The sequence below is a fragment of the Ptychodera flava genome, chromosome 17, assembly GCF_041260155.1.
Source record: "Ptychodera flava strain L36383 chromosome 17, AS_Pfla_20210202, whole genome shotgun sequence".
Lineage (NCBI taxonomy): Eukaryota > Metazoa > Hemichordata > Enteropneusta > Ptychoderidae > Ptychodera > Ptychodera flava.
This window is the reverse complement of record NC_091944.1, coordinates 17,809,696-17,828,430: the sequence shown is the minus strand read 5'-3', so window position 1 is coordinate 17,828,430 and position 18,735 is coordinate 17,809,696. Positions and strand designations below refer to the sequence as shown.

Below are 18,735 nucleotides of genomic sequence, written 5' to 3'. Positions count from 1 at the left end.
CACTGTCAACATCAAATTCGTTTAGTTTTTGTTTATTCGTATATTTGTACCAATGTACGATTCCATTCTCATTAATGATATGATCCTTGAAATGAACAGCATAGGTATGTTGGTCGATATACCTCACGTTGCTTATGCCACAATGCACGCTGTCTTGCGCGTCGCCCAGGCTCAGGTGGTTTTCAGCCATTCTTGTGCCAGGGCAGTCCGGAACAACTCACGAAATGTTCCCTCTGGTGTCTTAGTGAGTTTGGTAAGGTGAATGGTAAGACAATGGTAAGGTAAATCGTAAAACAGTGACAGGGTGGGTGGTAAAACCATGGTAAGGTGAATAGTAAGACAATGGAAAGATGATGATTAAAACAATGGTAAAGTGAATGGTAAGGTGAAAGGTAAAACATATTAAAGTGAATTGGAAAAACAATGGTAGTGGTAAGGTGAATGGTAAGGTGAATGGTAAACAATGGTAAGGTGAATGGTAAAACATTTTTAAAGTGAATTGTAAAATAATGCTAAGGTAAATGGTAAGGTGAATAGTAAAACAGTGGTAAGATGAATGGTAAGGTGAATGGTAAAACAAACAATTAGAGGAATAGTTAATCAGAATGATTAAGTTGAAATCTAATGACAGTAAATACAAATGAGTAGCATAATTGGAATTAGTGGTAGGGTTGCACTGGTCCAACAACAACAACAAAAATAATAATTACAACCAGTACTACGTACCTGTACCTCAAATATCTTTCGTCATCGGGATTTCGTTTTTTTGACGTAACTCACCTCGATTTTTCTGTACTTATATTGTAATATTTGTAAATTCACTGTATTTCGCAGGTTTCCCCGTCATTTTTCTCCTTTTTTTGGAAATCAGTTTCCGTTTTCTGATTTATATAGTCTTTGTACAATTTAATGTATATAGTGAATAAACGATGGTTTGAACTACTACTACTACTACTACTGCTGCTGCTGCTGCTGCTGCTGCTGCTGCTGCTATTACTACTACTAGCATTACTATTACCATTACTATTAAAGTCACTATTAGAATTATTATTAGTATTGACCCGTTGTTACAGCACTGAAAACGGCCATGTAATATGTTACTGTGACGTACCCTATGAACGCACATAAGCTAATGAAACGGCTATGTTTGCCATTTTGTCTATCTGTTCGTATCCCTACTCTAATATTACTTTCCAGAAAAACAATGGTGGCATAGTGATAGTGATATTTTACTCCAGTTGTGTATGTGCCACAGAAAGATTCCTGGAATACGTTTCCAAAGATGTAGCTGGTATGTTGTAATTATGTGTCGTGATTATCTCACCTAGAGAATACTCTGGGCAGTCGTTACGTGATATAGCTATGTTGTACAAATTAAGTTGACAAAAACACGTATTTTTTTTGCCAAACTGGTACTTTAGAATTGTCCAAACATTGTGTTCAAAAGTTAAATCTATCGCTATTCATGGCCATTAAATTTATACCCGGCTTGAAATAATCAAACTATATCATACTGTGTACCTATAAGCATCTTGTACAAACGCAAACACTTGTCAAATTATTGCATCATGCTATGCTATTGCCCCGGTGATGATGGGTCAGAGATTAGCAATACGCACAGTATAAAAAGTCTCCCTCCACAGGTTAACGATTACTTGCCGTGCAAAGACCAGTCACGTGTACAATTTCTTTTGCAGTTTTATTTGAAAGTTTTGACTGACTATCTTCCGTACTGCGATTTTTGTGAATTTGAAAGTTCGGAACCCCTATTTTTTCACTCTTTTCACTTTACGTTTATTTTGATTATAAATGCAAGCGTATAACTGCGCACATACGAAACGCAAGATGTCAAAGTACTATCTTCCGTACTGCGATTTTTGTGAATTTTGAAAGTTCGGAACCCCTATTTTTTCACTCTTTTCACTTTACGTTTATGTTGATCATAAATGCAAGCGTATGACTGCGCACATACGAAACGCACAGATGTCAAAGGATTCCTGGTCAATTATTTGAGCCCTTTAGCTCCACGATGTACCCTTGCATTTCAGTGTCCATGTATGTAGGCCTACTTCCACTCACCATGGTGATAGAAAAGAATCTGGATGTACAACAATCAGGTGGTTAAAAGGCTAATGAGAGAACAAACGTCACCTTTGAACACCTTTTGGGCTGATCGTTAGGATTGAGTTTTAAATCACATGATGAAAATCCGCCAACACTTGGCTTGTGTTCTGAAAACCTAATGCTCTCAACATTGACGAAGGTGTACTTTTTGTAATTTTTCTTTGAATAGAATTGGATCTACGTTACTCTGTGCAGAAATCCTGCCGTTGTTAAGAAACAGCATTTATCATATGAGTGAAGTGAGACATACACTGATACGTCTCTGTGAGTTGTGCAGTGAGTTTTCTCGATAAACTGAAAAAAGCTGAAAATGTGAGAGTTGGAGTTAAACCATTCCCCTGGCTCCAAAATAACGCCCTTTTCCATAAAATACACAATAATCTAATTGTGGAGGGACCGTGAATATAGTCATATACCAAGTTCAGTTTCGACGTGGTGCTTGGTTCTACTATAAAGGGCTTGGTCAATTGATCTTCGGATACACGGTCATAGTATAACCTTGGCAGTCATTTTTTACTCATCATTCAAATTTACAAAATACATGCGTAGCGTTCGTCCGAGGTCCAAATACCAGGTGTTATATAGTTGCCATAGGTTCCTTTACTAGCGATACCAGCCCTTTAACCCCGATATTCATATAAATCGTGTCACATAAGTGGATTTTTAAGTCTGATATGATACAGCCAAGCCAATTCCCGCGCACCTCTTTTTGTCTGTTTGTTGAGATAACCGACCATGATGCGGTGCATGCACTTTGTCTGATGCAACATGCAGACTCTTCGTGATCGGAATTGGCCCGGTATAGTAATATCCAACTCCGTTTGAAAGCAACAACCGCTCCAAGCACAGGCCTCTCGCCAAAAAGAACTCGGTCAACAAAAGTTTAACATTCATCAGTTAATATCGTAAGCGAACACATCAATATGGAAGAGTACACCTTGTCTGACACTACGGGCTCCGCCACGCACTTGACCGAGTACTCGAATAAGAGCAAGTGGAGGCGCAATGCAGTCATTGGGCTATCCGTAGCCGTCTTCGCGATGGTATTGGCGGTGGCTATCGCCTTGCCACTGACCTTGAACAGCAATGACTCATCCCCAGCTGAACCGACTACGACAGAACCCCCGGCAGATCCGTTAGAACGTGCTAGGTATATAATGAAGAGAGTTCCACTGGTTGATGGGTAAGTTTTTGAGACAGTAAAACAAGGTTTCAGCATTAGAAAAGGAGAACATAGTCCACCTGAAATAATTCAATGTAAGTGAATTTTAAATTATACGCAAAGGGGAGATTGGCCTCGATTTTTTAAACTTTGACTTACTGTGAATCGGAGGACGTTAAGGTAGAACACGCCCCGGGGACAGATATTCAGACTCTCAAACTTTTACAATTCTTTTCTGATCTACCACTTGTGGGGGCTCATTTTCAAGCTCTTGGAGAAAGAAAAACTTTCGTCGTCCTAGTTATTTTGAAAATAGTTAATTTATTTTTACTTCATAGAGTTAACACAGGGATGGCAGACATTTTGAATTTCAAATATCGCAAAATGTTTGTATCTCTAGTTCCAAACTTTGCACGCGGTGACCCCTAATTTTTATTTTAATTGGTAAGAGAATGGCTGAAAGTTCATTTAGAAAAGTTTTAGCAAAGGTTTTAAGTCTTTCACTTTCGAGGCACATACTACCTTAATTTAAACTGGATTTCCAGGTGTTGTCCCCAGCGTTGATCGACAATACTGGATAATTATCAAAAGTAACCTAGAAAAAAAAGCAAAAGAAAAACACTGTGGGAAATCTTTACTCTCTGTCTCACACTCAAAAGCAGTAGAACCTTTAGGTGACTGGAACCTTTTTCTACATGTCATATCCAGGCGACCATATCTACTTTTTGACCGAGATCAAGATTTCAGGGATAGGAAACATAATAGAATCTTGTCAGCGTTTTGGACGACAGCCGAAAAATTTGGAATTGTTTATTTCTCTTTTGTAGAAGAATGTACCGTTAGCTTTCGGGCCCCTTGCCAAATTAAAATTTGAACCTTATGTACAGTTGGATGGTGTACAAATAATGAATGGATGGATACCGAACAAGTTACATCATCACATTTTTACAAGAGTCTATCCAATTTTCGGATCACATAGGTCTGCAGTGACGCACATCAGTCCAATCCAGTCACATCATCTACTCGTCGAAACATCATGAGTGTCCCATCCAGGGGACAACTTTGAACGTTGAATACAGTTCAGAGTTCAATACAGTGAAATTATTGGCATGCAGTCAATCATGTCTTCACGCATAGTCTTTGGTTCTGTCACAATAATGCGTTATGTGCTTTGTAAGCTATGGTGACATGCAATTATAACTGGAAGACACTCAAGATGTCACGGTGGGACAGAGAACTTGGAAGAATAATCAGAACCCTCGAAATCTATGAAGAAATAAAAACACAGATAATAACAATGTGCTTCAAAGAATAATATACAAAATTTGTGTCCAATATAGAACATCAATGGTTCAACTGGCAGGGTATATCTGAATTACTCATGTTGACACATTTTCCTTCAGTTGGCAAACATCTCTTCAAAATAATCATCGTGGAGACCTTGAGTGAATTGTCCTCCACTTTACAGTTTGTGACAACTGTCATTTCAAGATAACTCTGATTATTCATTTGAAATTTTGGATTTAAGTTTAAAATCTGGCAGTTTTCAATACCAGACCGATGGATTTCTTACTAGAATGCTAACGTTGAGCACGCATGCATTTAATACATTCAAGTACATGCGCTATCACTCTTCCAGGCAAAGGCTTCTTTCGGCAGTGTACACACTACTAATGCGTTGACTCATACCGTGGTTTTGAGTTGGAAAGTTCGAATTGGGGTGGGAGGGGGGTAGATCCTAGACTAACTTAGGGGGCACTTTAAGTCAACAAAATGAATCCGCTATATGCCACAAAACTAAGAGCAGTAAACTTTAGTGTTGACAGATTTATTCACAGGAGAAAATTTAAAGAATAGATTTTGACCTCTCCCTTTCGGCTGCCTTTGAAGTTTATTCCCATGTATACCGCAATAAACCTCACATGCCAGTGCGGTGTAATCCCATATGTTGACAGCATAATAATTCGCTGAGGACAGAGCTCGTCTATGTCATCCTAATGTGTTAATAAATAACGTCTTGTGACCGAGAGAGAGAGAGAGAGAGAGAGAGAGAGAGAGAGAGAGAGAGAGAGAGAGAGAGGGGGAGGGGGGGGGGAGGGAGGGAGGGAGAGAGGGGGAGATATTATTTTGACAAAGGTTGCTTTTGTACGAACAATCGTCTAGAAATTTGTTGGTCGGAGTACCTTTACTAGCCAAAAGCTTTCAGGTTCAGACTGGAAAGTTAACTTTTTCGATCTGGGAAAGCGTAGGTTTAAATTGTGATGAAATTGGTCATAGAGGAGACGCTGTGTCCGACCAGATATGAGTCGAGCTAGAATGATTCGCATATGGAAGGGCAGATACGGTTCGACATAATATGAAAATTTGACCTCGTCCCGGTTCGAACAAGGCCTCACTGTTGGCATACTACAAGTCATGCCGGTCATAGGCCATGCACGGGCACATTATATGAACCAAATAAACTCCCAAGAAGAAATAATTTTTTCGCCCTGGTCAGGTCCCAATCAAACTGTGTGTGAAGAAGGCAACTCTTTGATTCGTTGCCTATTTTGCACAAGTTCGGGTCTAGATTACAAAGGGGAAGGGCTGGCATACGTTGCTATTAGTTCCACATATACTAATGATGTATCGGAAAGTCACAATGCTCCAGAATAAAGCCACAAGAGTCAAAATCATCATTACGCCAGTCAATCTACGTCTCATCTAACTAATTGGCAAGTGGCATTCAATTCTCGAAGTATAAGATAAAATATAGGCAGTTAAACCCGTTAAAAACTATACATACCCAATGAGTCAAAATTTGCTTCAAAATTTGATCTAACTCCACCGTAACTGTGACATTGGGAAAGCAGTATAATATAATTGTGACAATACTACCCTTACTGGGGGAATGAATAAACTTCAAGAACATGTGCATTTGTCGTTTGATGTTTATTTCCCAATAGCTGCATGTGGTTAGTTGAATCTTAAAGAACTGAGAAGAATGATAACAATAGAGTTGAGAAAATTATGAGCAGAATAGCGTAACAGGACCTCTTCTATTTGGTGTGGATCTTTTTAAATTTGCAGTGTCCTGCTTCTTGTCACAGTTCAAAGTATTTACAAGTCGCTTATTATTGTTTTTTATCGCTTCCGAAGCCTGCCGGTGATGGCACCGGTAAGAATGTAAAGATATAAATATGACAAATGTTGAATGTTTTATGGATACTAATTGTTTTTAACATGGAGATATAGACTCTTATAAAGCTATTACTGTATTCACAGATATTAATGTTCAAATATTACTAACTTTATTTTTGATAAACAGATAGATATAGATACGGCCTTTCTTTCCCACGGTACGAAGGCAAGCGTTTTTAAGTGATGCATTGTATATAAGTGCGTATGTGAGCATCTCTTGGTTTGTTATTCTGTCTGTCTGTCCATCTGACTGAGTGACTGTCTGTCTGTATGTATGTATGTATGTATGTACGTCTGTCTATATGTACGTTCCATATGTCTGCCGTCTTATTGTCTGTCTGTCTGTCTGTCTGTCTGTCTGTCTGTCTGTCTGTCTGTCTGTCTGTCTGTCTGTCTGTCTGTCTGTCTGTCTGTCTGTCTGTCTGTCTGTCTGTCTGTCTGTCTGTATGTATGTATGTATGTATGTATGTATGTATGTATGTATGTATGTATGTATGTATGTATGTATGTATGTATGTATGTATGTACTATCTATCTTCCATCTATCTATCTATCTATCTCTGTATGTATGATTTTGTGCTTCAGTCTATAGCAACACGACACGATGATAAGTATCATTCATCAGCCGTAGTTGGCGATGTGCCTGTGTCTGTTGCTTGTAATATCTGAAGAAAAACTGATCGTATTACAGTAAAGCAGCCTACGAATAAACCATGAAATTTATCTAAATGTTATTACACTTGCTTGTAATAGGTCCGTAAAGTTGTTGTAAATTTTACCATATATAGGATCAGTACTCATAATTAAGTTACGGCAAACGACATAGGGATAAAAGTGATATTTCACAGTAGGCTTCTACTATCGATAAAACAAGTAAATTAAATCTGGTACATAGCTACACAAGTTTTTATACGAACCATGTTCTTTGCTGCCCATCTAGCAAACTACAAAGCCTGCTTAGCAAGATATTGCTCACCTCTATATATCTGTCTCTCTGTCTATCTTTCTGTCTGTCTCTTTCTATCCATCCAGCCGTCTGTCCATCCATCCATCTGTCCATCTATTCATCCATCCATCCCCAATCCATCCAGCCATCCATCCATCTCTATCTAATATCAATCTATCTCTCTATCTACTATATCTATCTATCTATCTATCTATCTATCTATCTATCTATCTATCTATCTATCTATCTATCTCTCTATCTATCTATCTGTCCGTATATCTATCTATCTGTCACTCTATCTATCTATCTATCTATCCATCCATCTCTATCTCTCTCTATCTGTCTGTCTAGGTAATTTGTTCATGTATCTATGCAACCATTAATTCATTCATCATGCTAGCACAGTAAACCTGTATGTTCAAATCGCAGATTTATTCATAAATTGTGCGCAAGTAAAAGAATTTCGGCCCTCTCATTTTTCTTTAACTAGACACAACGACCTCCCCGGGCAGATACGTCGTCGTTGGCTGAACCAGCTCTCTGAAGTCAATCTTTGGGATGATCTCCCGACCCACACCGACATTCCAAGGCTTCGAGAAGGACTCGTTGGAGGACAGGTAATGCGTCTTTTAGCTTCCTATCTTATGCAGTTGTTTTAGGCTGGCCTTTCGTCAGGGGCAGCCAACTAGTAGCCTATTCGAGAAATTGAAACCTGAGATGTTTGTACGTGTGTATATACTGTTCAAAATTTTGAAAATTTTGAAGGCAAAGTATTGCTGACTACAACCAAAATGTTGTTGAAGATTCGAAACGTTTTACATACTACCGACTAACTTTCTCACCGCCATCGTCGTCTATCAGGAAAGCCTCACTGGCTGGCTCCTATTAGAAAGCTCTCCACGACCCTCTTCTCTAATTTCTCTATCATTCGCCCTTCCTTCCTGTATGCCCCTGATTTTGAACCGTCTTTCCCAGTGTGACTATGTTCAGATTCGTAGCCCAGATTCTGTAAAACAACAGACTTTCGACTTTAGCTCACACTTTCCTCAAGCAAACTTTCTACCATTGTCTATAAAACTCGGGGCCACCCTGCAGAATTTGGTACTCGAAACAAATTGATCCAATGTTCACCGATATTTAAATTTTAAAAAATGCCGCCATCCCTATGTCACCTGTATGGAGGCAATAAAATTCCCGATTTTTACAAAACTTAACGTTATTTACATCATAAGCTTCAAAATGAGTACCGCAAGTGGTAGGCCAAAAGCAAGCTATAAAGGTCAGAGAGTCTGAATATCTGTCCCCGAGGACAAGCGATTGATCTCCGCCGCTCATCGTCACATTGATTTGTGTTAAAGCCGGTTCTCGCGATACGTCGTTGACATACGTGGAGCTCAACACGTTCGATAGCTACAACATTCGATATTTTCAATATTTTTGTTCTGAAATACAAGTCCTCATTCTTTTTCTTCTCCATGAAGTACGTCGAAAGGAGAATTGTTAACCTCGAGAACACATTTCATCGTGAAAAATATGCAGTTTTATTGTTGACAAATGAATTCCCGTCCGGACAATAATGCAGTCGTCAACAATAACAAAGGATGGTCACAGGCTAGTGCTGTCTTGGCAATTGCAGTTCGACATGACTTGGGTAGTGGAACAAAAATCTGTATTTTTACAATATGCGATTACACTGTTGACAAATAGATTCCAGTCCGGACTAGAATCCAGTCGTCAACAATAACAATGGATGATCACACAGGCTGTGATGGCAAGTTATAGACAATTTAACATGATTTGATGGGGACTAGAACAATTATCTGTATTTTACAAACACGGCAAAAATACCGGAAAACGTATGAAAACTTACATCTCATAGAACTTGAATCTTGCAGGGAGACTACGAGAGGCCATTATAAAAATATAAATTGGCATGCTTCATGAAAGACCTCTCTTATGCGCAGAAACAAGACTATTTGTTCCTTGATCTGACTCAACGCTGCGTGTATACTTGTTTGTAGGTCCTTACGTTAAAAAACGTTTTTGTTCGTGCTGTGTCTCTATAAGTTTACCGGTTGAAACCGGTCAACCGCTAGCAGTATGTAACTATAGTAGAGTGGATTCATAATAGAATACTAGTACGCCGGCTAGTGGCAGTGGGAAAAAATGATCTTAAAAAGTTTCAATGCGCTTTGGAGACAGATATGTTCGGACTGAAAGTTTTTACAATTCCTTTCAGGTATACCACCTGTTGGGGCTCATTTTGAAGCTCAAATAGAGTAAATTTAAATAATCGAAAGTTTAATTTTCCATATAGAGTTGACACAGGAATGGCGGCCATTTTGAATTTCAGGTGCCAGGAAATATCAAGATCTTGGGTTTTTTGTTTCTACACTTCCAAATTTTGTACGGTGAATCCTTATATTTTTATTCTTGATTTCCAAAGTGGGTGGTTTAAAGCTCCTTTACGGAAAGTTTCATGTCGTTTAAGTTTTCAATGTCGCGGCGCCCAGTATCTTAATCATATGAATGCAATACTCGACTTATTCACCATTCCATCAGGCTGACTATTTTAGCTTTTTGCTTTTTTCAACGATTTTAATTGATTTCCCATCAAAAATTTTCAAATCCGATCCTTATAGCGCTTTTCTTTTCTTCTGACAACATCAGTTTTGGTCAGTATACATACCATGTGACACTCAATACAAAGATGCCGTACGCCAAACCATTCAACAAATTGACGTCACTATCAGGTTTGTGAAGCAGTACAGCGGTGTGTTTGAGCTCGTCACAACTGCGCAAGGTCAGTTTCACAACTTCCCATGACACTTCTAGCATTAACTTGTCACTACATTGACCGTGGAAGGAAATTCGCTTGAAAACTTGGTTTCTTCCATGGGGTAACTTGACAGTAACGGGGTGCAAAAATCAAATTTCACATGATTTACACAGAGGGACTGGTGTTCCACCTGTCCACGACTCAGCATCTATTCACAGATGAAGAAATTTTCTTGTCAAGACAAAGAACTTTCCATATGCAACATTGTATCTTCCGAAGAATTCAGTCCTGCCAATGACAAAACTAAATCTACAGTCTGCGACGGTCAACAATTATTTTTAAATTCTGTTTCCGATATCTAGGTATACTGGATGCCCACGCCAATGGCAAAATTGCCAGTCTGATCGGTATGGAAGGGGGTCATCATATTGACAGTAGCTACGGCAATCTTCGTGCAATGTACGCTTTGGGTGCCCGGTACATGACCATAACACACAACTGTAACACCCCCTGGTAAGCACACACGTCATACTTCTTGATGCCATCAACGCCATTGAATGTTATAGGTACATGGGTTGTCTTAATCTCAATGACTAGGGATTAACATGACTTGTTGTGAAATTAAAGGGATACAGTCGTCGGAACTGCGCTCAAGGTCGTATGGGACCAATACGACCAATGCAAACATTTTATCATTTTATCCAAGGTACGATGGTGATTGATGAAGGTTAAAACACGGCTGTCATAATGTACAACGTATAATTTAGATTTAAATTATTTATTAAACTATCATAATGATGAGGTGCATTTAGATATCGTGCACGAAATACACTGTTTGTAAACAAGAAACTCGCACAGGCGCAGTTCCGACGACTGTTTCCCTTTAAATATCATTCGGCGGGTTTTGGATAAGATTCTATGAATTACTACTGGCCTGTGATGTACGGAAATCTCATAAACACGGTTGTATCGACACTAAAAATACAAGCATTGCTAGTGAAATGTACATGACATTCTTATGAGGTATTTTCTAGGGCTGACTATTTCGGGATGGAAGATGAAGAGAGCTTTGAATTCAACGGTCTTTCTGAGTGGGGCGAGGTAAGGGAATCAACAATGCCAGATTAGACTACTGCTATACGGTATGTCAAAATTTCGATAATGGCACCAATCGGTCAATCGGTACTTTTTGCGCAACTAAATGTCGTTTGTGAGCAATGTTTGCTTGTGAGTTTTGCGTAAAACGAACTCGAGTAAGTCATTTTACATTCGCTTGTTCTTGAAAGGGAACTCAGTGCACAGTAAAAAAACAAAATAATTCTGTAAATGTTGGCGTCTGATTTATGGAAGTCCCGTTCGAAGGGACACTTCATCAGAATGAAATCTTCTCGAGAACCTTACTACGAGATGAAATCAATACCTGAGAAATTCAGTTTGACAAAACTTATGCTATTTAATAATCATACTTAGACCCGCCTACACTGTAAGTTTGATGAGCGGGACATTATGATTATACGTACATTTGCATATTCGATGAATTTCTGTAGTGAGGCCATATGTCAAAACTGAAGGTATTGATTTTGACCTAGCTGTGGGTTCATAGCTGTGGTGATTTTAGACGGGATTTCTGCCTTTTATGGGCTGGTTTTAACGTAAAAGTCAAAACCAGCGCGTAAAAGGCAGAACCAGCGCGTAAAAGGCAGAAATCCCGTCTGAAAACACCACAGCTATGGACCCACAGCTAATTTTGACCAAGTCACCGATAATTATTAATCATACTTGTACACAGGATTGCATGGTAGTATTTTATTGCATCATAAGGCCTCCGGCCATATGCAAAGGAGTTACAAGTCAAAATTTACATATCAAACAGAAGTTAATAATTTAAGTGAATTAATTAGATACAATTTGAAATTTCTCACACAGGATTGTTGACATTAAAATTACAAAGAATATCTTTTCGAATTTGGCAAGCCTTTAAAAGAAAGATGCCAATTTACGTATAGTTCTCTCATCACGAGAGCGTAATAACTGCTGAAACTTACAAAGGTTTGGATGAATGAAAATATCTTCAGTATATAAATTGACCTAAACTCATGATACGCAGGGCATTCAGCAGAAAATGAAATTCGTCTTCAACTTTACCAGAATTGCACACTTCGCAAAACCTTTCAGTTGAGATAATCCCATCATGTCTGCCCTTTTCTATATTAAAGGAAGGCAAGAACATCGGAAACAAGCGATTGTTTGGCGAATTTTAAAATTCAAATTTAAAATTAAATATATTTCTGGTTCAATGGCACTTTTAAACCCTATATACGTACGCATTTTCGGTCTTTTGATAATATTTCCACTCCATTGTTGTTTACAAACGTCTTTTACTGTGAGTTCGAATTCGCTCAAAATCTTTCCTTGTTTCCAACTTCCTGCGCAGGAAGTTGGCACAGGATTGCTCAGCTAAGTGTGACGCATATTGAAAAGCTAGAAACGGTGCCTTATAGGCTCAACAAAATACATGAGTACACATTACTCGTAGAATGCACATATCGGAGTCATTTTTCCTAGTCCGTGCTTGCTTTCTTGACAATGGATATTCAGAGTCACAAGATACTGTTGAAATCTACTGACTACGTTTTATTCTGAACGAGCTGTACTCACAACGCATGGGCGGTACTCACAGCGCTTGTTGGAAATCAAATGTATGATATCTTTCTGCCATTCTACGGGAAGACGACAGCAGCACGTTAAGCGGGAGCAAAGCATTCTGAAAATTTAGATTCATCTCTTTTGAAATGAGCCATTCATCCCTCACACAGTTCATCATGGTGTAAACTGTTTTCTTTTGGCTAGGACCTTATCCGAGAAATGAATCGAATTGGTATGTTCGTCGATCTGTCTCACGTGGCCAGCATCACTATGCATGCTGCACTGAATGTAACTCAGGCACCTGTAATATTCAGTCATTCTGGGGCAAGAGCCCTTTGTGACCACAAGAGAAATGTCCCCGATGACGTCCTGGAGAGACTGGTGAGATGAACTATGTCTGCTGCATTTGAATTTTATCTTCCCTTTCAGTGTGAATTGTGCAGCTGTGTGTACAGGCGATCTAGACGTTCTGGTAGTCGAGTAAATCATAGTTTAAAAAATAAATCCAACATGATGATGATGATGATGATGATGATGATGATGATGATGATGATGATGATTGTGGTGGTGGTGGTGGTAGTGATGGTGGTGATGATGGTTGTGGTGGCGAAGGAGGTGGTGGTGGTGGTGGTGACGATGATGATGACGACGACGATGATGATGATGATGATGATGATGATGATGATGATGATGATGATGATTATGGGTGTGGTGGTGGTGGTGGTGGTGATATGATAGCGATTACGATGAATACGCGCGGATGGACAAACAGGCAGACAGACAGACAGACAGACAGACAGACAGACAGACAGATAGACACATCGCAATTCCCAATTTCTGTATGTTCCGAAGATCAGTTTTTCGTCTTATAACTTGTGTTAACTTCACACTCTTTAAGGTGGACAATGGTGGCGTGGTAATGGTTGTATTTTTCACAACATTTGTTTGTCCTGAAGAAAGGGTTGACGATTGCGGTATTGGAGATGTAGCAGGTATTAGTCAGAATGTTGTGGTAAAAATACTATGCATGTCCAAATACAGAGAAGAATTCAATTTATCAAATAATTTGTAATGAAAATAACACAGTTTTATTATCTAACAGTACAGAAATCTAAACATATATAGTATTTCGTATACGCCCTCTATACATCCCCTCTAACACCCCTCCCCATAGGTGAACTAAATGTGAGTGAAAGGCTCGTCAACTCTATGAAGACTTTGATTGACTATTTGTACACAAAGGCTTGGAGGGGCTATTTACATTTATTGGACATCACAATTTGGAATATTTCGTCTAGCCTGATACTGTTTTAAGTAGATCCAAATATGTTCAAAGGGAAGAAATCGAAACATCTGCAAGTGTACTTTGCTGCAAATTTAGCGTCGAAAAACAAAAGAAACTACTAGTTTGTAAAGAGAGCGCTATTCTCGACTGAATTCCTCTTGAACTCACTTCTGTTTGTGTTTGCAGATCACATCGAATACATCGTCAATATTTGTGGATACGGCTGTGTGGGTATTGGTGCCGACTACGACGGCGTTGAGTTGTAAGAAATCCGTTTATTTGAGAAAGGGCAATCACTCCAACGAACAAGCTGAAATTTTTGTCGTATTTGCCACAATTTTTCTTTAATTTTGTTTATGAAATACACAGTATTATTGTACTCCAACTACTTTAACACATATGTCGAAATGCCCAGTGTGAGTCAGCTAAGCCAGCGTGTTTGTGATGTCTGATGTTAGTGTTGGAAACGGAATTTTCGTCTGGACTGGAATGCATTTGTATACAGTAAAATTTCACATTTTACACAGTGCTTTATATTGTTAAGGCGAATATTCTGTGTTGCAACATACCTCAAGGAGCAAGAACAAGAAAGTAGGCGAGTTTTCCGTCACAAAAAAAAAACCAATGAAAATCTTACGACGAGTTATAGCTGTTCTGTTTGTAACTTGTATTTCAACATAATTTGAGGCGAGGAAGAAGAAAATGTACCGGTTTTAAAGGATAAAAATATTGCAACATTATAAAGCTATTCAGTTATTGTACCTGTATAATAGCTACCACAAGTTAACTTTCGTGTTCTGGATTTGTTATCTACAGCTTTCCTATTCAAATTGTGCTGCCCTTAGAACTTAAATTTGGCAAACACACCAAAATCACTTCGATAGGAAAACGGTCAACTTCACTTTCGGTGCATCAGCAACGTGCTTTACAACCAGCTTTCTTCTCCTGTATGTACCATGCAAGTGGTTTCTGCTTTGACTTAACTGAGCATTACAAATAAGTTCCCGTGTACCGTTGGACTTGTGGATAGGAAGATCCGTCGCACGAGGGTGCCCGCACACTTGCTTCCTCCTGGCGGGACTGCTCCTGCTTGGTCGCGCATTGTATTGGCCAGGCCGTTCTGGCAGTGGCAGTGGCAGTTTCTCCACTGTCTATGGTCCTATCAGTCGCATCGTGAGAAATTGCAATTTGACCTCAAATTGGCTCATATAACATTTCTTCAACGCACACAGCTTTAATAAGTCAGGCAACCTTTGGCAATTTTAACTAACATTCGGAAAGTTTTTGAAGAAATAAGAACATTTTAGTTTGTTTTTTATTTTTAGTGGTTGTTGGGGTGCATTTTGATTTCTTGCCTCGGTATCATTTGTTGACATGTTGAAACTCTTGCCAACCAAGAATTTCTCTCCTTGACCTATGCAACGGTAACATCTACCTTTGTTTCCTGCTTGCCAGGTTGCCAAAAGGTCTAGAGGATGTCTCGACTTACCCAGCGCTCATAGCTGAATTGGTCACGCGGGGATGGAGTGACGAAAATCTCGAGAAGTTGATAGGTTTGAATCTCGTGAGAGCCATGGAAAAGCTTGAAGAGGTAAGTTGCATCTGCTTGGCCCGCCACCAACGTTCACGATTATACAACGAATACCTGTAGCATTTACAATTTTCACTCTAAAAAGATTCTTCTATAATTAGCATCTCATTTGGGCCAAAGAATGGGCTCACAATTTAGATGAGTGGTCATTTGAGGAGAGTACCGTACATGCTACAGCAATGACACGAACCTTCGACTATGGCAAAAAGCTTAGTTTTCTTCATCTTTTTTTCTTTGCTGTGTTCAACAAAATGCGCACCATAGTGCATAATATTTTTCCACGCAAAACACATGACATGAAACATAAATGAAGGTGATAACTTTATGTGTAGAACTACTTTACTTCCAGAACCAAAAATGACCAAAAAAATAAAAAAGTTACAGTGCAATAAATTGGTAACAAATTGGTTAGGGCTAGTAACGAAATAAAAGAAAGTCCCTGGGCCAAATTGCAATGTAGTTAAATAACTATTAAGGTAGAACCTGCCTCAGGGACATATAGTCGGACTCTCAAATTTCTGTAATTCGTTTCTGATCTACCACTTGTAAGGGCTCATTTTAAAGCTCTTGGGGAAAAGAAAAATTTACCTGCTTATTTTCGAAAATCCAAAATTTTACTTCCCCCCATAGAGTTAACACAGGAATGGCGGCCATTTTGAATTTCAAATGTCGCAAAATGTTGGCTAATTTGTTTTGCTGGTTCGAAACTTTGCACTGTGAACCCCGATTTTAATTGTTGATTTGGTAAGAGAATGGTTGAAAGTTTCATTCAGGATAGTTTGAGCAAATAAAATCTTTCACTTTCGAGACACATACTACCTTTAAGAGAAATTAAAATGAAGTCCGAATGCTATGGTACAGGTGTGCCTTATCCCAGAGTAAAAATGACAAATACTTTCTCTAGACAACCTTTCATGCAAATTGCAGGTACGAGACAGCATGGCGGGAGTGCTGGAATACGAGGAATTTATCTCCAGGTACGACAGTGAGCCAGAAACCAACAACCCGTGTCGTACTCCTACCGATGAATGGCCATCCTACCGGGAAGACGTAATCGTTTTCGAAGACATTGTCCAGGAGATGAAGCAAGACAAATATGCCAACTGCGAATGAAGACATTTTCAAGTCTGGGGTTTCACTCGCCGAACATTTGAAAACATAAGGCCAGACTGATGGGGCCGAAAAACAAATAAATTGTGCTGTTCCGTTAACATGGTTTTCAAAAATAGGTCGGCATTTTCAGGGGTTCAGGACGGTCAAACACTGGCCACAACATTTCAAGAAATATGTATCATACATAAAAAGGAATATAAATATAAAAGACATCCTGGTTCAAGCAAAAATCAAATGCCAAGTAATGAACGCGTGATTTTACGGGTTTTTCTTTCGTTTTTTATTTCCGTGTTTACGTAGCTCTAAAAAGTTTAGGGTCGGCAGGTAAAAATAGGGTAGGTCGGTATATTGGAACAGCACAACTTTTTTTTTTGTTCGGCCTGAAACAGCTAGCAATCAACATAGCCACAATGCAATGGGGAAAACTTAATTTTACTATTTTCTCTTATCTTTGATGGTCAAAACACAGTACATTTAGTCTAGAATAGGTATTAGGCTCTGCAAATAAAAATCACTACCTACCATGATAGTACAGCATCACAAAGGCATGCATACAAATACATTGTGCCATTTTCCGCCAATCAAGACAATCGACAGAAAGGTTTTTGTGGAGATATGTGTAAAATCGCAATAAAGCCTTGAAAGGCAGCTTGCTGATTGGCTAATAAGTTTACTCATAAATATTTAATTAGCTTTCCTTATATGGCGTTATCGTAGACTGACAATGGGAGTTCCTGCATATGCAAATTTACTATTTCAAATATCACAGACAAAGAACTTGATGCTAGACATATGTTTCGGGCTCGCACAGTCTGACACCCTCAGATTATAAAATACAGACTTCCATTCATTTATGGCTGTTCACAATTGGCGTCATCGTTCTCTCACTAATATGCAAAAATAAATATTTGTCTGCATTTTTTGAATGCACCTTTGGAAATTGCGCATGTAAGAATGACAAAAGTACATCTTAGTAGGCGGCTGCTAGTGTAACAATGAATACTAAAAGACTTATTCACGACTCAGAGTACAAGCTGTAAAAACTGCCAGGCATGAAACATTAATAAAATTTGTCCACATTTCAAGAAGCCATGTCCGATGTCGCACGCGCAACTCTATTCAGTAACAAACCTGTAACCCTGAATAGTGCTATTAAGGTTGGAAAATAGAGCAATAGTTAGTACAAAGTGATATTTTAGAAGGACTGGATGGTTGACTCCAATAAAGAAAGTTTATTTGGGTTGGTTCAAGTCATGAAGAGAATTTAATAAACAAAACGAATATCTAATACCCATTTAACTACAAAGACTCACTTACATTCCATGGTAAAAATGATAAAGTGAACCAGTCACTCCACAAAAGGACCGTGAGTCAATAAAAAATAAATAAACACAGCTGTATTTTGCAAGAGAAATTGTTCATTGTAAATAATTGTGTTTTACAAGGATTGTCAAATAAATACTGAAGATCTATACGTATCTTCATGTCAAATCATTGACACCATTCCAAGTCTGTGTTTTTATCATACTCCGGGTTACAGCCTATCCCTAGGAAATTTAAATTCTCATCCACCAAATCAATTTGCATTTGGCCGTTATAATGCTTGCATCACCTGTTAAATTTAAGGATTTGAAGATACAGTCTATTAAAAGACTGCAAATTTTGGGGAATAGCTAACACCATTGACACTGTACAAAAAGAAATAGAATGCATGACTGCAATCAAAGTATTACACACACACACACACATATATATATATATATATATATATATATATATATATATATATTATATATATATATATATATATATATATATATATATATATAATATATATGTGTGTGTGTGTGTGTGTGTGTGTGTGTGTGTGTATGTATGAATGTATGTATATATCACACTGTCACTAGTA

The 18,735-nt window shown here is 38.5% G+C and overlaps 1 protein-coding gene across 1 annotated transcript; it reads left to right on the top strand.

Moving 5' to 3' along the window:
- The first annotated feature begins 2,990 nt into the window (after positions 1 to 2,990).
- On the top strand, positions 2,991 to 18,335 carry LOC139115642 (dipeptidase 1-like). The gene is made up of 10 exons (XM_070677921.1): positions 2,991 to 3,307; positions 7,903 to 8,029; positions 10,083 to 10,215; positions 10,554 to 10,704; positions 11,226 to 11,292; positions 13,042 to 13,218; positions 13,736 to 13,829; positions 14,309 to 14,384; positions 15,578 to 15,713; positions 16,641 to 18,335. The coding sequence occupies exons 1-10, from the start codon at positions 3,048 to 3,050 to the stop codon at positions 16,824 to 16,826; spliced, it is 1,407 nt and encodes a 468-aa protein (XP_070534022.1). The 5' UTR covers positions 2,991 to 3,047; the 3' UTR covers positions 16,827 to 18,335.
- Positions 18,336 to 18,735: the final 400 nt, after the last annotated feature.